Below are 24111 nucleotides of genomic sequence, written 5' to 3'. Positions count from 1 at the left end.
TATATTATGACTTAAAAAGTATTGCCCTTGTTAACATGACGATGAAAATTTGATAAAAACACTTGCAGTTAAAAACTACTGGAGTACCATTCTAAGAAGTATATTCATAGCTTTAAGATCAATACCATGCATATATGATCATTTTAAAGGATAGAAACATATACATTTATAGCACTAACTATATAACTGCATTGCCGTCACCCTTCAGTGTCCATGGTGTAGGAAACTAGAGAAAACTATATCCTATCATCTTCAATTTGAGGGGTATATGAATAAAGGGTCATTGGACCCTAGACAACAATTATACCTCTAAAAAGAACCCTGTACTTGACTAATGAATTCATCGCATCATCTTCTTTGAGTTGTCTTCTCTTATGTCCAGGGCAGAAAATCTCTTCTTGACCACTCAATCTTCATAAGTTTCTTCTTATATCCAAGCTTTAACAATTTGGAATTTCAGGAAAAGGAACTCGTAGGTTGTAGTCGAAGTACAACCATACATCCATGAGACGACTTACACAACTGCAAGATGAATCAACTCGATTCACAGTTTTGTATAATATCATTAAAAGATTCATATGAATCAATATAGTTAATTATTTCTGCTAAAGAATACTCATTGTCTACATTTAATGTATCCACATTGACGACTAAAAGACCAACAACTCTTCACATGAATGAGACTAAATAGTGTTATTTTATTCATATACTTTGATTTTATTCTAGAGTATACTTTGACTAGGAATTTTTAGAACACATGTTTAAAGACTAGTGATCTCTCTATTATGACCTCATCATAATTCACTAAGTTAGATCATGTCCTCATGGACTTCATTATAAGCATTACACATGCATTATAATTAATACATTGTATGCATACAAACTACATAAGATATAGAATACGTGATGGGATTACTGAACACACATAATACTTAAATTCTAAGCACTCCTATTCGAAGGATACTCAAGACGTACATCAAAGTATCCAAATAGAATAATACTATTTATCCTTAATCATATGATGAGTATGGGTGGTCCCATAGGATAGATAGTGGGTGCTCTTTAGTGGAAAGAGGTCATTGAATTGATCTGTAGGAATCCTTGAATGGTATTGCGCTTACTGTCAATCAGGTTGATTCACATCACGATTGTGTAAGTGATGCTTAGACTTGAGACACCAAACATGTCTTGTCGACATAAAATTGTACTTGACTATGACCTACGAGTCCCTAATCATGGGATTCTAAACAACCTTAGTTCAAGTGCATCGAGAAGTTCACGAAAGACGGTTGAGTGGTCAAGATGAGATCGTCCACCTTTGATATAAGAGGTGATAACTTAAGGAAGATGATGTGATTAAGCCCATAGCTAAGGCATTCAAATATCAAAGAAGAGGTCTATGATGATTTCCAAATGCATCAATACTAACTCGAATGGCGAACAAGTTCCATGAGTTTGACAATTGATCGAACCCTAAGTCATCCTAGGAGCGTCAAGTGGATGAGGGTCTACACATAAAAGGTAACCGATAATGAACAAGTTCCATGAGTGAGTCAATAAACACTCATTTGTATCTTCTAAAGCACGAGGTTAGCTTGGCACCCCGCATGTTGGAGACTCAATTTATCGATTGGATAAAATTGATCCAACGTTAAGTAATCTATAGGATGATATAGTTATTTAATTTGAAAGGCCAATAAAGGTTATCGGGAGATTAGAGTCACTAACTAGACTGATACATGCAATTGGTGTTTTGGACATCATAAGATATACTTAAGTTTGAGAGTATTTGTGAAAATACCCGCTTAGTGTAAATACGAGAAGGCCAAGAATGAAATTCACCCATGCTAGAATGGTTCAAGGGCCTTCCCCTTATTCCAACATCTCCACACCTCTACTCCACTCTCGATGTGATCAAGACGATGTAACGACAAGGACAAATGTTTCACGGAGCTCGTCAAGGCAAAGGAGGAGATTTGACATGCCATGGACCATGTGGATACGTCTAGAGGCTACACACATGAGTAGATTGACTCATCTCACTTGAGGATCCAATAAATCACAGATGCGATCATTTCCAATGTTATTTGTTTCTTGGTCTTGTTGATGTCATTATGATTCCATTATAAGTCTTTCGTTGCATTGAATCCTTATGTTCATCCAGATCAAGGTTTATATTATAGAACCCAATAGGGTACAAAACAGCGTGGAATCCTTTGATTAATGTGAAGATAAAACATACACAATGGCATGATTTGATAATATTAATTTTACCAAATTGTATTATAATGGAACATACCTAATGATGATTTGATAATTGAATTACCCTTAATCCAATAAACTTACCCATGTGACCCTTTCGTAAGACGAGTCAGACCAAACTAATGCGAGGTACCCTTATGACAGGTCCGAGTGACTTGACCCGACCGAAGTGGCCATGTCACGGGACGGGTCCCATGTAACCGACATGATCGCTCCATATGATGTCTCAGACCAAACAGTCCCAACAAACGTCGCACACGGGTGTGACGGCTTGGACTTACCCGAGTGACCCATATTAAGTCTCTGACCTGAGCGATGCGTTCGACATGACCGACCCATATGATGGGTTGGTTCTAATAGACCCTACCCATATGTCGGGAATGCCACATTCGAGACGTGACGCCCCCGACGTGATGGAATGGATGATGATCTGCGACGGACGGTGACGTGATGGGAGTTCTGTCACATCACCATCCTGTCACACATCCGCGGACTTTGGAAAAATCCATCACAATAGTGTCAGGCGTCCCTCGTTGCGACGTCCCGTCATCACTGGATGGCATCACCGTAACGTGTGACGGGGAGAACAACCTCTGAACAAAGGTTTCAAGATTGCCGATTATCATCGATTTCCCTCAAAAATGCTTTTGTTGCTCTAGGGCTTGATCATGGATCAGCTGATGAAGATTGTCAAACGTGCTAACCTTCTCGATTGATGATCACGTCGATCATTTTTAAAGGTAAATTTGATCTCTTACAACCTCTTCTGTGATCTACATCTGTTGTATCAGCACTGCGGGTTAGTCGTTGAATGTGAAAAACTGATTCGCTTGAAGAACTGAAGCTCCATTTCTGTAGTAGAGATTTGGGGATTTGCATTGATCTGTTTTGGATTCTTTGATGGTGAAAGATGGAACTTATTAGCATTGTTGACCAAATCTTACGATCCATTCAGTCGGACTTTTGGAATGTTATCCTCTCTCTCTCTTTCTCTCTTGAATGATGATGACATCATGTTTCCTCTTGCAGAGGAGTTCAGTGCACGTGCAAAATTGGGACAACTGTCTTCTCAGTGCTCTTCGATCCAAGCTAGAACACAAACTCTCTTCAAAGCTGCAAACATCCCCTCAGGTTAGAACCCAGTACAATTCAAACTCTTTCATCATGAGAAATAGAGAAAAATATTTTTTTTCCTTCAATCTTCTGTTCCAATATTTCACCGTTGAAGGAGAATATGGAAAACCCAACTGAAATGCTCCCCACATCTTCTTCTTGTTAATTTCAGAGTTGGAAGAAAAGATGGAGAACCCCAAAAAAAACTAGCCATTTTCGCCAAGTGATAACATGCAAATTAATATACTTAATTACTGAATTATAAATTCTATTTATGTGTTTTAATGGTCATATTTGCATGTTATCATGATAAAATACATTGAAATCAGTTAACATGTTGTTTTTCTATTATTTCATATTTTTTATCATTTTTTACATGGAATTTGACATTGTTTCAGTGAAGAAATATTTTTACATGATTTTATTTGCTTGGTTTAAGGTCAGTAAATCATCTCCTGATTTTTCTGAATTTTTCACATATTTTAATGAATTTTTCTGAATTTTTCTGACCATTATTTAGGCAAGAAATGATTTTTATTTAATTAAATAATATATTGATTATTTATTTTGCATTTTAAATGCATTTAAAATGAATATCCATGTCATTCGCCCGAAATTCGGGCGAATGAAGGGATATATTAATTAAATAAGAAAGGAGAGAAGAGAGGAGAGAGATAGGAAAAGTCAAATAGAGTGATTAAAAGAGAGAGAGAGAGAGAAGCGGAAGAGAGAGGAGAGAGAGTAGAGCGGCTAGAGAGGAGAGAGCAGAAAAGATATTTAATAGGAGGAGAGAGATTTGAAAAGTTAAAAAGCAGCGAAAAAGTGCGGCCGACGCGGACAACGAGGGTGCACGTGTCCCGAAACACGGAAAGCGAGAAAATCAAGCCCAGCCAATAGGAAATTCCGATTTTTTAGAGAAAATAAAAGAGATCCAACGGCTCACATTTGATCTCACTAAAACTGCGATATCTTGAGATCTACAACTCCGATTGGGCTGAAATTTTGAGGGCAGGTTCGTCTTTTCCTCCTCTACAATCTGGACGGTTGGATCTTTAAATAGAGGTCAGAAAAAAAGGCGAAATTCACTTTTTGGAGGCTCTCCCCAAGCAATTGGCCAGGAAGGACACAAGAGGCATTCTGGAAGTCGTCAGATCTGGATCTCTTTATCAAATTTGTAAGTTTCTGAATTGTATTTGATCATCTTCTAGAACGATTCGAAAACGCCTTGGCATGGGCGAAATGTACATGCCCTAGATTCATGTTTTGAATGCATCAGCACTTCTTTTTGATTTGGATTCGAGATCTGACTTTTGATAATTAATTCTTAATCATTTTAGGAAATTTCTGCTTCATTGCATTTTTAATTTAGGGTCGAAATTGGGGCTTTCCCCAATTTCTTCACTTTCTCTCTCTAGGTTAATTTGATTTGTTTCTCTCTCTAGATTTCGGTTTTTATTGTTTAGGAATTTAATTTAATATGTAAAAAACCCAAAAATAAAATTTGAACCGAAAATTCATCCATTTTGAACTCCAATTCAAAAATCACTTTCTTGATTATTAATTTCCCAATTTTAATTCTGAAAATTATTATAAATTTTATTAAATTGGGAAATTAATAATTTATATTTTATGAGCTTAAAATAATAATAATATTCTTATCTGGAATTATCTGACCGAAATCAAAATTAAGTTTTACTTAATTTTGATTATTTTAAGAATATTATTTAATATTAATTGAATTAAATATTGCAAAATTCAAAATTACTTGACTTGATTCATAAAAATTGTTTGAAAATTCTGAATTGTTGCCTCCTTGCGGATCGACCCCTTGCTTGCTCTATATTCTTATTTAGTAATTAAGGGAATTATAAATTTATTGCATAAGTCTAAAAAGCGCAACGACCACATAATTTTACGTGATTTTTCGGCTTATCACCAAGAACACGAGGAAAAAAGACCTCCCCACGTCTTCGACTTGTCAACTTCACAACTGAAAGAAAAGATGGAGAACCACAGAAAAAAACTAACCATTTTTGCCAAGAACATGAGGAAACAAAGCCTCTCCACGTCTTCTACATGTCCATTTCACAGTTGAATGACTTGAAGTGAATAGTAATTGCGTCCGTCATGTTGTTCCCCTCCTCGCCCTTCTACTTGGATCTTGTATTTGAATTTAATTTCATGGTTGTTTTCACTTGGATCCTGTATTTTCTAGTTTGATCAGTGATGTTCCACTCAGTGTCTTGTTTTGGTGAGTGAGTGCTGAATTTTCTAATTGTGAAATGGTTCGTGAGTTACGCATAAAATGTTCAAGACAAAGTAATTATTTTTAACAGTCTCAATATTCAATTGCATATTTCAGAAGTATTTGAACTGAATTTTGTTAATTGTCTTTTATTTCTGTCGCGCCTTGATTGCATTATCATATGAAGCTTTATTTCTAAGAATGTTGTAGTTTATAATAGGCTGCATATCCATATGTCACTCTGCAAATCCTCTTTCTCCACTCTTGTCCCTCCATCCTTCTCCCTTTCTCTGAAATTCTGTCTCTCTCCATCTAATGTTCTGAAAATCCTCTTTCTCCACCCTCTTCTCCTTCCATCCTTCTCTCTTTCTATGAAATTCCTACTCTCCACATCTTACACTGTGTAAATCCTCTTTCTCCACCCTCTTCTCCCTCCATCTTTCTATCCTACTCTGAAATTCCTACTCTCCCCATCTTATGCTCTGTAAATCCTCTATCTCCACCCTCTTCTCCCGCCATCTTTCTCTCTTCCTCTGAAATTCCTAATCTCCCCATCTTACGCTCTACAAATCCTCTCTCTCCCACCTTCTTCTCCCTCCATCCTTCTCTCTTACTCTGAGATTCCTACTCTCCCCACCTTATGCTCTACAAATCCTCTCTCTCCACCCTCTTCTCCTTCCATCTTAATCTCTGCAATTTTCTTTTGTGTTATAATTTTGCGCATACTTATTTAACTTGTCTGTTAATTTTTCATCCTCCATGCATTCTTATCGGTGTATACATAGTGTTGAATGGAAATCCCACGTGGCGAATTGCGCGTTGACTCTGATGGAGAGTCATCGGCAGATGGTGTTCAAGAAAGCACTCTGCCTTTGGTTGGGACATCTCGCACCAAATATAAAGGGAAGGCAGAAATATTAAAATATTTCACGGATGTTGGGTCGGGCATATTGGCGTGTCTACTATGTCCTGACCGAAAAGTTGACCCCTTACAGAATAGGTTGAAGAGACGCGAAGATGGATCTATAAACATATTCTAGAGGCATTTTCAGTTCAATCAGGTAGAATATATGATAAACTGAAGGGCATTCCTATTGGTTAACGCTCGATAGCTGAGGCGTACCAACATGGTCGTGTAGTAAAGAAGATGCTTAACAAGATGAAGGATATTAAAGCGCAATTTGTTTGTCTTACGGACTCCCCTTGGGCCATCGTGGACAATGTGGGGTTCAAGATCATGTGTAAGTATGCCACTTAGACGACTGTTGAACCGCTAGGACCAAAGGCAACAACGACTACGACATAGAAACTATACGGGGTCAAGAAAGGGAAGCTAGTAGAGTTATTAGCAAATGTCTTGAATGTCTCATTAATACTGGACGCGAGGACCGCTGAGAATTTGTGTGGTATTCCTGGCATCATGGTTCATTGGGTGAACAACCGATGGGAACTTTGTGAACCTGTGCTAATAATACGCAAGCTTGTGGGAAACACGATGGTGCAAATATGATCACGATCGTGCTTCAAGCGTTGGATGACTTCGGTTTAAGGACGAAGGTCACCGACAACCCATCAAACTTCCTATTGTTATATATTACCTTATGACATAACTCACCATTTTTTTATGCAGGTTGGTGCTATCACCACATACAATGCCTCAAGCAACGGGCTGACGATATCTCTACTGGCGAACGAGCTTAAGCCGGTGAATGACCATTTCACAGTGGCCCGACATGTCTCATGTGCTGCCAGGTGCTGAACATAATTGTTCAAGCTGCCTTAACATCATTGTGTAGCAGCGACTGTACCTGTCTCGCGGATTGTAGACAGTTGTATAGTTGGCGGAGGAGATGATACTGCTTATGACTCTGACATAGATGCTTTGGATGCCATGCGCGAGGTCGTAACGAGTCATGGAGACATGGTCATTCATGATATTGCCCTGTTCTTGGGGGATGCGATCGCTCGTTTGCAGTCCTTAGTCACAAGCATCCGAAAATCAACGCAACGATGCCAACAATATTACATGCAAAGACGTCAGACAACAAAATCATAATCAAATCCCATTAGATTTTCCAACACGATGTAACCATATGCATGCCATATTACATGCTGATTTGGAGAAGCGAGATGTCGTCGATTTCATGGCCTTACATATTTTGCCCGTGATAGAGAAGGACTTGAGAGTTTCTCGTGAAGAGTAGAAAATGTTGGCCGACTTCAGTGACATCATAGGGCCATTTTACAGGTTAACAAACTATGTTAGTGGCTCGAAGACAGTGAGAGTGGTGGAAGCACTTTGCATTTTGAAGGCATTGATGAGACATTGATACTACCCTACAGAGGTTTGATCTGGTTAAAATCTTTACTTTGGGAAGAAAGCTGACAGCTAGACAAATCAAATCGATATGACAAGCGTGTGAGAGTATGAAGAATAAGATATTGCAGTATGAGTCGATTATATCTAAGAACCGTGCGACCACAACAACGACCATTCTTGACCCTTTCAACAAGGGGTCATCACTCGATCCCAGCGTCAGTCATGATGCTATGGTATTCATCCGAAAACTAATGCCCCATTAGGGGGACCAAGATCTAGCTTGTAATGACCTTGAGGATGATGACTGGCTCACTAACTCATCGACGGGGTACCACCCTCTAGAGAGAAGGAACGACGGGTACCCACTCCTATAGAGGAATTGGAAACTTATCTCCATTCAACAAAGAGGAAGGATATAGTGACAACATTAGGATGGTGGGCAGGCATAGGCGCACAGACTTACCCTCGACTATCTACCCTTGCGCAAGAGGTTCTTTCAATATGTGTGACTGGTGCCCCAGTAGAGCATTTATTCTCCGCAGAACCTGCAGTCGTCACTTTCAAGAAGGCACATCTTAGTCACAGTGAAGTGTTGACTACTTGTCGAGAATGCTCAAGTGTGTGACGGAGATTGTCAAGGACTTTTCTGACGACGAGTAATATGAGGTATTAATCCTATTATTGAGCATTACTTGTGTTATTTTATTTGCATTCACATATCCTTAATTTGATTGATGTCCCCTTTCATATTTCTCATTCTGTAACCTAATGTGAACTTGATCCATTGATTGGAGTTCATTAAAATGGTATTGCAGTCTTTCATTTTCATAGTTGATGTAAAATTGTTCAAAACTGTTATTGCAAGAATAAATAACCTAGTGAGATGAATGATAACCCTAAATTCTGAGATTAATTCAATTAATTATCGTAATTTAATACATTTAAAGAATTTAAAATAGTCTCTTTATCATATATTTACATGTTTATTAATATTCAAGGTGAATTCTCATTTTAACCTAGTGATAGTTAATTTATGAATTTGATGGAATTTTTAAAATTTTAGAATAACTCTATTTAAATAGAAATGACAGGTTTAAAAATTAATTTTAATGGGGATGAATTACAGAATTTTCTAGACTTTTTGGAAATTTATTGAATGTTTTGGGATTTTTCGAGGAATAAATGAATATTTAAATAAAAAAGGATGCGATTATAAGGAAAATTAGAGTTTAAATTAAAAATTAAAGTATTAAATAAAATTCAATATTGTTAAATTTTGATTGCAAATGTGCCCTTAAAATGGCTCTGGGACGCATATTGCAGGCGTAAAAATCCAATAAAACATTGCACGGTTTTATATAGATAATCTGAAATTTCCTATGGTTTTTTAGTGAAATATGGAGGAGAGAGAATCAGAGGGCATGTCTCTAATTATTTTCGAGCGGCGTCCTTTTGCGCGCGAGGACTAATGCAGGGACTTTTCTCCAAAATGCCAAGAAATCGATTTAGTGATGCCACGTGGCGAAATCTCAGCCGTCAGAAAGTTTAAATCTAACGTTTTAAAGCTTTTTGGTGATTTTTAAAGACTTTTAAAAATCCATCACGACCGTCATCGGTGACAGCCGTCCCGTCGCTTCCCCTGTCCAATGCCCCCTGTCACCGTCACGTCACCATCGTGACCAAGTTGTCATCCGTCAGCATCACGAGCCCCTAATTCCATCACCGTCACCGTCACATCATCCATCATGGTGCAGTCATTGTGACGTGACGGATGGCTGCCGAACCCTACACACATGTTCCAATCATGAGATGACTCTAAGCAAACCAACTCGAACGATACATATAGAGTCTCTGATGCTACAGTCCGGAACACCATCGCCGACTGCGTTGGCAGATGTCACCGACTCATATTAAGTCGCCGTCCAAAGCATACTTGTCTGGTACTCCAGACCGATGTGACCGACTCATGTACGACAAAACCATTGTGCTACACCCATAGAGAGTTGTCCCAACCAATGTCACAGGTTGGATAGAGCTGACCCGACCATTTGCCATGGCTCAAGGGTGGCTCGCGGCTGGCTCTACTTGGCTCGAACATTCATGTGCAATCAACTTGAGGTGTGACACTTGGATGACTTAACAAGCATATTTCCTTACCCTTAACCCAATATACGGTAATATTTGGAGTAAATCCATTTCCCAAATCTGACCATAAGTCTACAACCTAAGTCTGTCTGATAATTGAAAATTTTGACTTAATATTATATTAAGTTCTGACTTACCAGATAATGAGAAGGTATATAAATAATTTATTGACCTGGTGATCAACTGAGAAGGCAATTTCAAAGTGGAGTTAACAGTTCTTCGTCCCCGCCCAAATTCCGCGGCTCTTCCTCCTCCTCTCAGGCGACCAAACCCTAGACAGAAGATCGTCCCGATTTCTCGCAGATTTTGGAGGATCATGGCCGGGGATAAATCCTCGTGGATCTTGGAGTTCCTCCTTCGTCAGCCCCTCGAAGACTGGCTCGTCAAAGAAATCCTCTTCCGCCTCGCGAAGCCGGCGTGTTTCGACAATCCCCAACTCAAGAGGGTCCTCTTCCTCAGGCAACTCTCATACGACCTCTCCGCCCGCCGCTACTCCGAGATCACTCTGATGAATCTGGAACTGCTCGAGGAGCTTGACAGATCCCTCTGCGGGACCGCTACCTACGACGCCCTGAGGACCGCCTACTGCGCCGTGGCTGCCGAGGTAACCGTTTCGTCATTGAGGGATGGGAGCGTGTCGGAGTTCAGATCGATGGCTGACAGGGTATGGTGCCGCCGGGTGGGTGACTTGGAGCGGTCGGAGGCTAGGGGGCTCGTTGGACGAAGCCTGAGGGGATGGAAAAAGCTGTTCGAAGAAGCAACCGGCGACGATGAATGGAAGGGTCGTGTTCTGAGACAGGAAACAGCCCAGGAAGCGGCAACGGCTCTGGGAAATTATCTGAAACTAGCTTTCCAGGACATGGGTCCTCCGCTGCTTGAGCGGATGGCCCGCCGAGTTGCTAGCGATCCCCGCGAATTTCGAAGCCACTGGGCTGAAAAGAGAGTCGGAGAAGAAACGGGGGAGCTCGTTGGGTCTGCGGAACTCACCTCAAAGTCTCATCCTCCTCATACATCCGCAGACGATGATGGTGGAAGTGCGCCTGTTCAACGGGGTCAGGATTTCATTGTGTTGGATTTCGGTTTTTTGGACTTCCGCTATAATGTTCATACTTTCCGGTGTTTGCCAATCGATAATAGTAGTGCGATTTTTGACAGGAGTAACTATCCCGATGGAGATGGCGGAAAGACCGGGGCCTACCGACGAAGGCAAGACGTTTGGGTATCCAGTTATACCCTCCATGGAAGTTGAGGTGGTGAAGGAAGCGCTGAAGTCGAGCTGCGCTGATCTGGAGAGGGCGGTGAGGGACCCTCTTCCTGAAGCATTGCAAAAAGCTAGCGCGGTCCAGGCCACGGCGATGGAGAAAGGGGACGGTTCGAATGATTTAGAACGCGAAAGGCCGGTTATTCCGAGTGTCTTACTCCCTTCCGTGGACGGCCATGCCCATGAGATCCCTGCTAATGAAATGTACGAAGACAAACGAGACGAAAAAGAGAAGGCAGCAGCACCGCGGCCAAGGCTCCTGGAACGTAATCCGACTGCTCACACAGTCGAGGTGGTTAACTTCTGATCTTAATTTCAGATTTTTCTTTTCGAGGTTCATCTGTTTGGGGAGAGATTCATGGAAGTGCTTCAACCGTCTTTTGGGGAGAGATTCATGGGACTGGTCCGTTTTTTTGTTTGCAGTGGAGTGAAGATTCAGAAGAGTTGATTTCTGAGAAAACGACTTATTCTTCAAGAAGACTTCGGTTGCCATCGCCTAGGATCGGGAGAGTTTCTCCTTTAAAGAGGCACAATGATTTGAAGTTTGCAAGGAGGAGAAAGATGAAGAAATGGACGACGGAAGAAGAGGAGGCCTTGAGAAAGGCAGTGGAGAAGTATGCGAAACCCATTGGGACTAAAATATTACGAAATAGTGTTTTTTTTCTTTGGGTTCTTTGGAAGAAAAGTATAATTCGGGTGGCCCATTTCATCTTTCATGAAGGCACGGCTCTGGGCAGTGGAAATTTATCTTGCAACGCCATCCTGAGGTGTTCGAAGAAAGGACCGAGGTCGAGTTTCCGGAATTATTATTTTCTGATCAAAAGAAGAAGCGGGTTTTTTAATGATGAAATAATTATTTTTCATAATTGACGCAGGTCGATCTGAAGGACAAGTGGAGAAATATGTGCAGGTAGTCCATCTCTTTTTTTATTCCAATGGATCAAAAAATTTTGTTTACGCTTGAAATTCGTTCATTCATTCGTTTGAATGCATTCATTGAGGATGGAAATTTCAGGAAAAAACGTGCAACTGCCTTCTTAAAAGGATCTTATTATGGATCTTGTTAACGGGGCCCGATCTATTTTTCCAATATTTAACTGATTTCAGCATATTCCGACTTTTATCCTTCAGAAATACACCAGGGCTTCTCTTCTTGCTGTATCTTACTCAGTCATTCTATTGCGTGCAGATATCGCTTGTAATCTCAGCCAGACGTTCTCCCCTATGTTTTGGAGAAGAAAGAGAATCAGGAATGAGGTATGTCGAGTTGGTTTTCACCCATCTGACTATTTTCTTCAATTTTCTTTTATCAAACATCTCGAGTCTCCAGGGGGGACCGTCCAAGACAAGTCGAAAAAGCGCGGTGGGGTCTCTGATAGGGCGTTCGGTTCTACTGCCGCCAAGTTAGATTGAAGATGTGGCCCTTGTGGCATGCTGCCCCACACTGAATTATAAAAAGAGACAAGAATGAGAGAGAAAGAGAGGCACAGAGACAGAGAGGAGGAGACGGCCATGGGGGGGGCACCGGAGAAGACGGTGGAGCTGGACGCGCCGCTCTCGGCGTTTGGGTTCCAATTCGAGGAGCTTTCGCCAAACCTCGTCTCAGGGCGCTTCACCGTGACACCCATTTGCTGCCAGGTAGGTACCTCTGCTCTTCTCTCCTCGTTTCTCTTGAATCTCTGATCCATTCTCCTGGCCGTTTCTTCGATCTCCGATGATGGGTAATGGGTTAATTCGGAGTGGATGTCTTCGATCGCAGCCGTTCAAGGTGCTGCACGGCGGGTTATCGGCGCTGGTGGCGGAGGCGCTGGCGAGCATCGGAGCCCACATAGCGTCGGGGTTCCATCGCGTCGCCGGCGTTCAGCTGAGCATCAACCACCACCGCCCCGCCGCCCTCGGCGACGTCGTGGCGGCGGAGGCGCGGCCCGTCAGCGTCGGCAAGACCATCCAGGTCTGCGCGTTCAAAGACGGCCCATTTCTTGCCTTTTTTTTAGCTTTTGCTCCTCTGCTGACCATCTCTGCCAGGTTTGGGAGGTGCGGCTGTATAAGGTGAAGGCGGAAGAAGAAGGGAAAGAGAAGAAGAGCGAGGGGCCGCTGCTGGCGTCGTCGAGGGTGACGCTGCTCACCAACCTGCCCGTCACCGACGACATCCGCGGCGCCGCCCAGACCCTCCGCAAGCACGCCAAGCTCTGAAGCAGCCTTCGCCTAATACACGAAGACCAACTCCCGAAGGCTAAAGAGGATGGGCTGCGGGTGGAAGTAGATGCCTGATGTGAACCCCGGCTGGGTCTTTCAAGTGCCTTGTAAGTTGTAATCCTCCTTCAAAACGAGAATGAACTTATAAATTCCGATGTTCAGGGAGATAAAGTAGAGAAAGGGAGAGGCATTCAAGGATTGAGAGGTAGGGGAAGAAGAGGGAGGGACGCCGGAAGCCCATCACCTCTGGAAGATAGGAGAAACTGACGTCTCATACGAGAGAGAGAGAGAGAGAGAGAGAGAGAGAGAGAGAGAGAGAGAGAGAGAGAGAGAGAGAGAGAGAGAGAGAGAGAGAGAGAGAGAGCTGGGTGACAGAGGGAGTGAGACAGAGATAGAGAGTGATTGAGAGAGAGTGAGAAAGGGAGAGAGAGTGATTGAGAGAGAGTGAGAAAGGGAGAGAGAGTGATTGAGAGACAGTGATAGAGAGACAGACGGAGAGAGTGATAGAGAGACAGAGAGAGAGTGAGAGAGAGAGAGAGAGCTGGGTGACAGAGGGAGTGAGACAGAGATAGAGAGTGATTGAGAGAGAGTGAGAAAGGGAGAGAGAGTGATTGAGAGAGAGACAGACAGAGAGAGTGTGATAGAGAGACAGAGAGAGAGAGAGTGAGAGAGACAGAGAGACAGAGAGAGAGAGAGAGAGTGAGTGAGAGTGAGAGAGAGAGAGAGAGAGAGAGAGAGAGAGAGAGAGAGAGAGAGAGAGAGAGAGAGAGAGAGAGAGAGAGAGAGAGATCACTACGAGTGGAGAACAGGGTGCTACCGTGCTGATAACGAATACAGAAATGGATATCGGATATACCTGACTTAAGAATTATAATCTACCTTTGAATCTGATGTAGTATTCCATAAAAGTAACTCAAAATCCAGAAAAAATCAGAATAACCTTCTGAAAAAAATTAATAATTTTAGCCTAATACACATCAATGCTCATTTAATACTAATAAATAGGTAAAATCAATTATATTACAGTCATATCTAATGTTTTGTCAATATCATATAGAAGAAGATGTGTTGAAAAGAGTTTAGGCTATCATTCAAAGGGAAATCAATATCGAAATAAGTTAACACTATGATCTATCGGTATTCATTAGTAAGATACTTTAGGGAGGTTATTTTGAATGTATTGAACATCCTTGAGAAAATATTAGATGCATATTAGTTGAGATTAGTCAAAGATTGAGAATAAAGATAGTTCCTTTGGCTATTTTGAGCGACTCAAATGTTTTGTTAATTGACTCGAAGGAGTCATGCGGTTGATTCATGGATAATCTGGATGTGGATTATTGTGAGTTGGAAAGTGACTAATGAAGATTCGTAGCCTGACTTTGCAAGAGTTCACTAGATTTTACTACAAGTTGATGGCAAGAAGATGCACCGAGGTCGAAAAGGCACACTTGGAGGAGGCGAGGCAGTGATGAGAATGAAAGGGTATCTGAGATAAAGCGTGTTCTGAAGAGAGTAGAGAGCACCTATGCTATATTGTGAAGTCTACTTGATGTAGCTGGGATGGGCATGAAGGTCTGAGGAGATACATCAGGAGTGAACTGTAAGATGAGTGTCAACGTGTGGTCTACAGAATTGATATGTAAGCAATACAGTCAAGTAGAAAGTGCTAAATGATTGTACAGAGTCAATTAAACTCCAAAGTGATTGGATTACGTCACTTTGCATCTTCAAACTAGGGGAAGAATGTATATCTTTATGAATATAAAAATAAGTATAGAAACCATGAATCGAAGGCATAAGCTGCCACCAAAGTGTTGAAAATCTGAAGCTAAGAATACTAAAATGTATGGATCAGGCGAGCAACTTATAGTATTTTGAGTTCCGCGGCAGCATTTGAGTTCTCCATAATCCCGTATTTGACATTTTGTCTTGATTACATTTCTTGCATTATATTCTATTTAATTTTGGCTAGACGTGCTGCCTGTTAGATTCAGCTTACTGATGGGGACACCTACTTTATCCATTTGAAAACTGTCACATGACATTATATGGCAGACCACTTGTCCATCAGAATATAAAAATACGTGGTTGAAGTGGGGCTCAAATCTCCATCTATTTGTCTACCTCTGTCTATATCTATTTATCTCTATCACTATCTCTATATATCTGTACCTATCTATATCTCTATCTCTATCTACCTACATCTTTATCTCGATCTCGACCTATTAAGAACTTTATCTCTATTTTTCTCCATCTCTATATCTTTCTAGAATATGTTTTAGGCAGGCAACACAAGGATAAAATGGGACATATGCGGGAGGAGATGTAGTACAGGCCCCACACCACTCTGATTTCTCCATCTTGCCTTATTTGTCATTTTATCTAAACTGTATGACTTTGCTTTCTATCTTGTTTACATTCGGTGACATGTGCTTTCAATTAGATTCACCGGGCTCCATCTCCAAAATTGACACATCGAAGACATTGATTACCTCCGGTTGCTTTGATTTAGTTTTTTTTTGTGCTTAAATGGCTATACACGAGGGATGAGGTCTCTATCATCAATTTCTTAAAATTATTCATGTATCGCCAATATTATGTAGACAATTAAATTTTACCCTGAGTATTTTATAATGGCGATGGTTAGGTGAGCATAATATTGATAGCTGATGTTTACTTTATAAGGAAACGAGTTTTAATTTCTCAAGTTACTGCATTTTCTAGTGAAACTCCCTGACGTTCCAAGCTGATCGTCTTCCACACACCACCCACCCTCCGCGGCACCGTAAAAAATTTACCGGACCCTTGAACGCTGAGAGCGAGAGAGAGAGAGAGGCAATGTTTAGCCTTGGGAAGTTAGTTTCCTAGAGCGTTATTCGACTGTCTTCTTGTACTAGTCACTGTTCGCCGACGGCTGCCTTAGAGCTTGGCGTGCTTGCGGAGGGTCTGGGCGGCCCCGCGGATGTCGTCGGTGACGGGCAGGTTGGTGAGCAGCGTCACCCTCGACGACGCCAGCAGCGGTCCCTTGCTCTTCTTCTCTTCCCCTTCTTCTTCCGCCTCCACCTTATACAGCCGCACCTCCCAAACCTGGCAGAGATGGTCAGCAGAGGAGCAAAAGCTAAAAAAAAGGCAAGAAATGGGCCGTCTTTGAACGCCCAGACCTGGATGGTCTTGCCGACGCTGACGGGCTGCGCCTCCGCCGCCACGACCTCGCCGAGGGCGGCGGGGCGGTGGTGGTTGATGCTGAGCTGAACCCCGGCGACGCGGTGGAACCCCGACGCTATGTGGGCTCCGATGCTCGCCAGCGCCTCCGCCACCAGCGCCGATAATCCGCCGTGCAGCACCTTGAACGGCTGCGATTGAAGACATCCACTCCGAATTAACCCATTACCCATCATCGGAGATCGAAGAAACGGCCAGGAGAATGGATCAGAGATTCAAGAGAAACGAGGAGAGAAGAGCAGAGGTAACTACCTGGCAGCAAATGGGTGTCACGGTGAAGCGCCCTGAGACGAGGTTTGGCAGAAGCTCCTCGAATTGGAACCCAAACGCCGAGAGCGGCGCGTCCAGCTCCACCGTCTTCTCCGGTGTCCCCGCCATGGCTCTCTCTCTCTCTCTCTCTCTCTCTCTCTCTCTCTCTCTCTATCTCTCTCTCTCTCTCTCTCTATTTCACCGTTAACGGTGGTGGGCCGTAGACCACCTCTTTTATGAAGTTTAGCCATTAGTAGCAGATCAGTTTTCTTTTTTTGGGGCCGTCTATCGCCAGGAGGCCCCACGGGCCTAACAAAGCCCATCAAATGGGGCGAAAGTCTTCATCCATTTTGTATTTTAGTTTATAGTTTTCAAATTTGGTTATCTTCCGTTTCTGAGGACTAAGGGGCCCACTCTCAATGCTCGCTTCGGGTGGGTAGATGGAGAAGTAAACAGACAAAGGCTCTTTTGTTTGGGTAACATGCCGGGGGTAGCATAGATGACGGGTGATGGAGCAGACCTCACATGGTCCCTCTGCAACAATGTCGCTCATTCCTTCTTCACATCAAAGCTTCTCGCCGCAGGCAGTGAAACTCTTTAATTCAGATCCCCCAAGAGAATTATCTGGCTGCCACGGTAACAAAAATAATTCAAAATAAATTAGATTATAATATTACGACCTGTATCGGGTGTAGTTTGTGTCTTGATTTGGCAAATTGTTTCTTGATGATTTCAATTTTAGGGTTAAAATTCGTCGTTGGTGATTGAGATTATTCAACAAAATATATTTGACCGTACTTGAAAATACTTATTTAGTGATGAGTACGGATCGTCTCCACAGGGAACGATGATTAAGGAATTACTTTCTTAAACTAGTGATGATCAATGAGTGATCGACAAAAACACAATTCAAGGATATGAGCGTGTGATATCGATTAAGAAGTACTTAATTTATATGTTAATTTAACTTAAATAAAAAAGTAAGTGATTGTGACGGACACGATAATGAACTATGGTATGAACGAGGATAGTGGTTGGATATGGAATGGTATGATGGCAAGGATAGAGAGATGAGAGAGTGGGGACGTAAGTAAGTGAAGTGATAAATGAAACGTTGATAAAAAAAAACTATAACTATGATAACGATGATGTTGGGAGAGAAACAACGTAAGGCGAAGACACTTACCTTAGATCCTTACGTTCCGCCAGGATCATGGCGATTTGCGAGTGCCGGTAAGTTCCCCCTCTTCTCTTTTGTCTCTTCCCACACACCCAAGACACCAAGAACACTCTTAATGGATCTCAAAACTCACTCTCTTTCAATCAGCCCACAAAAGTGGGAAGCAAGTTCAAGATGATTTTTACAATGATCCATGCCTCTATTTATAGATAAGAGGGTATGGATAGAAAGAGGAGGGGAAGATCAAAAGTTATGGCTGTTAGAAGTTAAGAAGTCAAAGCACTTGGTATTCTATGGCTTTTTGTATTCCATGGCTTTTTGTATTCCGTGGCTTTTTGTATTCCGTGGCTTTTCATATTCCGTGGCTTTTCGTATTCTGTGGCTTTTCGTATTCCATGGCTTTTCGTATTCCATGGCTTTTCCTATTCCGTGGCTTTTTGCATTCCATGCCACATGTACATGAAAAAGGACCAAAAAAAGGAAAATCTCTTTCTCGACGCTGACGTGGCGGCGCATCGGCGCGCCACGTCACCCTATGCCATAAAAAAAACCAAAATACTTAAAATTTCATATTAAATAAAAGCCCAAAAAATATGTATAAATATATATTTTGACTCAGAAAAATCAAACAATTCCATAAAAATAATATTCTGTTTTAAAAGTTATATTCTTTTAGAGTATATTGTTAGCAAAATCCTAAAAAATACAGAAATTTCAGAAATTTTTTCTAAAAATAGATTTAATCATTTTAAGCTTGATAACATGCAAATATGAGTAATTTAATGCATAAAGATACATAAATATAATAATATAAGGCACTAGAAATGCATGTTATCATTTCTCACTCGTGGTCGAGGGTTTTCCTTGGCCGTCGGCGGAGGAAGGCGGGGTGAGAGAGGATCTTGATACTTAAATATCAAGATGCATGCAACGTCTTGGCGGCGACGCGGTTGCACTACCGCTCGTCTCTGGCGGCCCCGCCGGATGACAAATGGCAGTAAACTAAGCAAAAGCTCTTTTTATGAAGGAAGAAGCTCTTGATTCATTTTTAGCAATAAATAGATTCAGAAGTCATTAATGTCATTAAAATACATTCAAATTTCATTAAAATAGATTTTCAGCAGAAAATAGATTCACATTTCATTAATTTCATTAAAATCCATTAATTTCAGAAAATAGATTTCCGTGGATTTTGAATTATTGTATTGTAGTATTTCACTGCCAAACATGTGGGGTACTCGATGGACACACGGGAAACACAGTGTTGCAGATTTATTTTTGCTGTCGTACTTGCTTTTTGATCTTGAGTGGGCTCAAACAAAAAAAGAGAGACGAGCTGTTACAGAACCAAAGTTTTTTGGGTACGGTGTTTTTTTTTTAGCATATGCAGATAAAGGTTTGTCAAGTCGATAACCATTTTTTGAATTGGAATCTTACTATTCTTCCTTCTCCTTTCCCAAGCACTTGTATCAGACAGTTCACTCAATGTACCTGTTGGGTTCTAGAGGCCTTGACATGGATGAACAAAAGGAAATGATTCATAGCGGAAGACTTAAACGAATTGAACGGCATAAAAAAAACATTAAACAAAGTACCTTTCCACGAATCTTATTTGTGATTTCTTCGATCCTTGAGCGAGACGAGTCGAGATGCTCAAGTGTACAGCATCTAGATGTATCCACGCGGTCCTCGGCACGTGGGATCTCCTCCTTCTCATTGACGAGCACCATTCTACCTCCACCGTCATCGTTATGCCATTCCGATTGCATCGGGCATGGAGAGGGGTTTTGGGAAGAGTGGAGAAGAAGGGGAAGGCCTTTGAACAATTCTGGCCCGTGTGAATTTCGTTCAGGGCCTTTCCCTATTTATACTAAGTGGGTATTTTTCATAAAAACCCCCAAAACTTAAATATATCTTCCGACGTCCAAAATACCATTTGCGTGTGACCCTCTAGGCCCATGTATCAGTTTAGTTAACGACTTTAGTGGCCCAATAACCTTTATTGGCCTTCCAAAGTAATTAATTATATCATCATTTAGATGAATTAATATTAGATCGATTTAACCCAATCAATAGGTTGAGTCTCTGACACGTGGGGTGCCAAGCTACACCTCGTGTCCTAAAAGATACAAAGGAGTGTGTATCGGCTCACTGATGGAACCTGTTCATCATTAGTTACCGTGTATGTATAATCCCTCATCCACTTGATGCTCCTTGGACGACTTAGGGCATGGTCAATTGTCAAACCCAAATCGATCATCCGAGTTAAGTATTGATGCATTCGAAAATCATCGGAGAACTCTTCTCCAATATTTCACTGCTTTGGCCAAGGACTTCATCTCATCAACTTCCTTGAGCTATCACCTCTTATACCGAGGGTGGACAATCCCATCTTGACCACTCAATCGTCTTCGTGAACTTCTTGATGTACCCGAACTAAGACCGTTTAGCATCCCATGATTAGAGACTCGTTGGCCATAGCCAAAGTACAACCGTCCGTCCACAAGACATCTTTGGTGTCTCAGGTCTAAGGACCACTTACACAATCGTGATGTGAATCAACCTGATTGACAGTTCGGTATAATACCATTCAGGTATTCGTACGGATCAATTTGGTGAGCTCTTTCCACTAAAGAGCACCCACTATCTATCCTTAGTGTCTCCACACTAATAACTACGGGAACGACCATACTCATCATATGAGTTAGGCTACATAGTGTTATTCTATCTGGATACTTTGATGTCCTTCTCGTGTCTCCTTTGAATAGGAATGTTTAGAACACATGCTTAAAGACTAGTGATCTCCATATTACGATCTCATCATAATTCACTAAGTCCGATCATGTATTCATGGACTCCATTATAAGCATCACATGTGCAATATAACGAATATGTTCTATAAATGAACATGGAACGAGATGTGGAATGTGTGATAGGCTTGCCAGCCACATTTATTTCTATTAGTACCAACTTCTTTGTTTCATTTGGATTGCATAAAGAGTAGTATGTTAAACTGATGAACCTCAACAATAATGATCAGAGAGTTCTTCGAAGAATTCATGATATAATAGAAATGTGAATTTTTATGGAGGGAGAAAGAATGTTGTGACATATGGTCAAAATTCAACAACATCTGCCGTTGATACCTTTTCAGTAGAAGATAGATTCAGAAGTTATTAATTTCATTAAAATATATTCAAAATTTCATTAAAATATATTTTCAGAAAATAGATTCAAAATCTCAGAAAATAGAGTAAAAAATAACAACATCTGCCATTGATCCATTTTCAGCAGAAAATAGATTCATTATTTTCATTAAATTTCATTCAAATACATTTTCAGCAGAAAATAGATTCAAAATTCATTATTTTCATTAAAATAAAATAATCGTTAATAATGGCTCTACCGAATCCGAATTAAAACGTATGAGCAACATACGCAGACAAATTTCGCATGGGGGTAAAACTCCACAGTCGCTTCTTCTGGAACCCTATGGAGATGCTTCGTGTAAGCGCATCTCCAAAGGTAAATTTGAAGTTTCCCTCTGTAAATTCCAAAACTGTGACTATTGCGGGAGATCTCCCCTTGCGAGTTTACCAGGCGGTTGATTGACTGCAGTTTGCCCAAATTTCAAACGATTCTGAGATCAAGTCGATCTAAAATATTTGAAATATCTCTCTGCAAATTCCAAACCTATGAATTTTGGGGGAAGATTGCGAGTTTACCAAGCGGATTATTGACTGCAGTTTGCCCAAATTTTACTCGATTCCAAGAAAAATTTGATTTACAAAGGTAAATTTCTCGCCGCAAATTCCAAAACAGAAAATTTTGGTGGAATATTGGAAGTTCACGTGGTTCTGAGAACGCCATGATCTACAGTGGTCAATATCTCTCCGGAAATGCACTGAATTATAGCAACCTGCAGCCACTAACTCGCCTGGCATTTGTAAACTCGCAATTTTCCCCCAAAAATCTCAGCATTAACCAGTAACATTAGGAAACCTGCAGCCACTAATCTGCCTGGAAACTGAAAGCTCGGCCCAAAAAATCACCATGATCAATGCGATGCTGAAACACTGAATGCAAAAAAAAATACCCCATGCGGATCATTGTGAGCGTATTTGATCCGCTTTCCTCCCTTCCTTCCCCGGCGAACAAATACCCCAGAAGAACATTGCGGGCATACTTGATCCTGACGAACCTCCCGACCCCCACTCTCTTGTGCACGACATAATCCCCCGGCCTGAGCGTATCCCTGAAGAAATGCTTCTCTATCTAGTGCACGACCTAACCTCCCAAACAAATGGTTCTCTCTTTCTTCTCTCTCACTCTCTTGTCAGCCAATCAGAGGCCAGAAGGGTACATGTATTCCTGTTATAGAAGTAGAGGTATATATATTTTCAATAATAATGATTCTCCATGGATTCAGAAATACATTTCATATTTTATAGGAACACGAGAATTAATTGGCACGAATATTGTGTTTGTAATTATGTATGAATCATGATTGGGTTTGAAATTATCAGATTTGAAACTTGTTAAAATCAGTTATCAAATACTTGAAAAAAGTATTTCAACTACTCAAAAAGTATTTCAGTTATCATAGAAAAAGTTTTTCTATGATTGATGATTACATAATGTCAGTGCAACTACTCAATTTGATGGTGTGAAGTGAATTTCTCGAATGAAATACTGCATTCATGAAATTAAAAATTTTCCATCTTGATTATTATAGAGAAAAAAATTGATTTGAGATTTTATATTTTGCTTGATAAATGGCTGGTCTTCAACGAGTTGACATACTAGTTGAGAGGTAAAATTATGATTTTGTCACTTGTAAAGTTGATATGAAATGATAATTATGTTCATTAATATAAATGTAATTACTTATATATATATCATAAGAGTTTAGGTTTTGCGAGATATTTTGGTAAGTTTATGATATAATTAATTAACTAGCTACATAGGGAGAGAGGTTAAGAGATTAAGGGCAAATAAAGAAACTAAGAAGAGTAATAAGAAGGATTATATATGATTAATAATGTGTTTATACTAGTAGGCTAAAAAATATATATTCTAGTTACTATATAGTTATATATATTCATTTATATTTTTATATTTTTTATATAGCAGAAAATCAGAGAAAAAAGGGTTATTCTGTCGACACTCGAGAGGTGCTCTATAGAATGCTTAGAAGAAACCAAAATAGGATGTTTACCAATTTTTATATTTATATATATATATATATCTATATTTATATGTTTTATAACTATTTTAATGATTGAAAGAAATTTAATCATGTGTATGTTGTTTTTCTATTCAATTGCAACAAGAAAGAGCTTAAGAGTTATCAGATTTTTCCCTGAATCAATGAGCAAGAGTGGTGGCACCGGTCACCACCGTCACCCTTTGGATTGCAGTCTCCCTCTCTCTTCTGTTCTGTGATGGCGCACAATCCTCGCTCTCCTAGCTCTTCCCTGAAGCCTCTGTGAGCTGTCTGCACACTGCCGGAGCTGTCAAGCCACTGCCGTTTGCTTCAAAACACGAGAGGGACCTCCACCACTGTTTTCCTTCCTGTAATGAAGATACTTTTTAAGCCTTCAATTTCTCTTGTTAAGCCATTGAGAGAGGTTCTCTCGACCCCTCAAGGGGTCATGCTTGATCCAAGGGCTCTCCATGGGCCGTTGGATCAGCCCGTGGTCCCCTCGTTGGCGGCCTCTGTCAGTCGGCCGACGAGGCTGTCACCAAGGGTGAAGAAATATGGAATTGTCTCCAACCATTCGATCCCCCATCAGAATGGGTTCAACAACTGTGACTAAATCGCAGTCGTGGACCCATTCTTAATGGTTTACCCCTTCCTTATCATGTCATCTGCCTCGTCACTCTGCATCGTTAGCCACCCTGTCAGCTACCCC

The 24111-nt window shown here is 40.9% G+C and overlaps 2 protein-coding genes across 3 annotated transcripts; one reads left to right on the top strand and one right to left on the bottom strand.

Moving 5' to 3' along the window:
• The first annotated feature begins 10282 nt into the window (after positions 1 to 10282).
• On the top strand, positions 10283 to 13701 carry LOC144712123 (1,4-dihydroxy-2-naphthoyl-CoA thioesterase 1-like). 2 transcript variants are annotated; one of them, XM_078586310.1, is made up of 8 exons: positions 10283 to 11137; positions 11241 to 11638; positions 11770 to 11960; positions 12068 to 12134; positions 12222 to 12256; positions 12536 to 12603; positions 12677 to 12984; positions 13106 to 13244. In XM_078586310.1, the coding sequence occupies exons 1-6, from the start codon at positions 10402 to 10404 to the stop codon at positions 12546 to 12548; spliced, it is 1440 nt and encodes a 479-aa protein (XP_078442436.1). In that variant the 5' UTR covers positions 10283 to 10401; the 3' UTR covers positions 12549 to 12603; positions 12677 to 12984; positions 13106 to 13244. The 2 variants fall into 2 exon arrangements, with proteins under 2 accessions (XP_078442436.1, XP_078442437.1); XM_078586311.1 differs by lacking the exons at positions 10283 to 11137; positions 11241 to 11638; positions 11770 to 11960; ... (1 more) ...; positions 12222 to 12256; positions 12536 to 12603 and adding an exon at positions 13372 to 13701 and having other exon boundaries at positions 13106 to 13297.
• Positions 13702 to 16327: 2626 nt separating this feature from the next.
• Positions 16328 to 17230, bottom strand: LOC144711911 (1,4-dihydroxy-2-naphthoyl-CoA thioesterase 1-like). Its single transcript, XM_078586050.1, has 3 exons — positions 17020 to 17230; positions 16707 to 16898; positions 16328 to 16632 (listed from the first exon to the last, which is right to left on the bottom strand). Exons 1-3 carry the CDS (start codon positions 17143 to 17145, stop codon positions 16465 to 16467), a joined length of 486 nt encoding a protein of 161 aa, XP_078442176.1. The 5' UTR covers positions 17146 to 17230; the 3' UTR covers positions 16328 to 16464.
• Between the last annotated feature and the right edge of the window lie 6881 nt (positions 17231 to 24111).

The sequence above is a fragment of the Wolffia australiana genome, chromosome 14 (genome assembly GCF_029677425.1).
Source record: "Wolffia australiana isolate 7733 chromosome 14, ASM2967742v1".
NCBI classification, from domain to species: domain Eukaryota; kingdom Viridiplantae; phylum Streptophyta; class Magnoliopsida; order Alismatales; family Araceae; genus Wolffia; species Wolffia australiana.
This window is presented reverse-complemented; position numbering and strand designations above follow the sequence as displayed.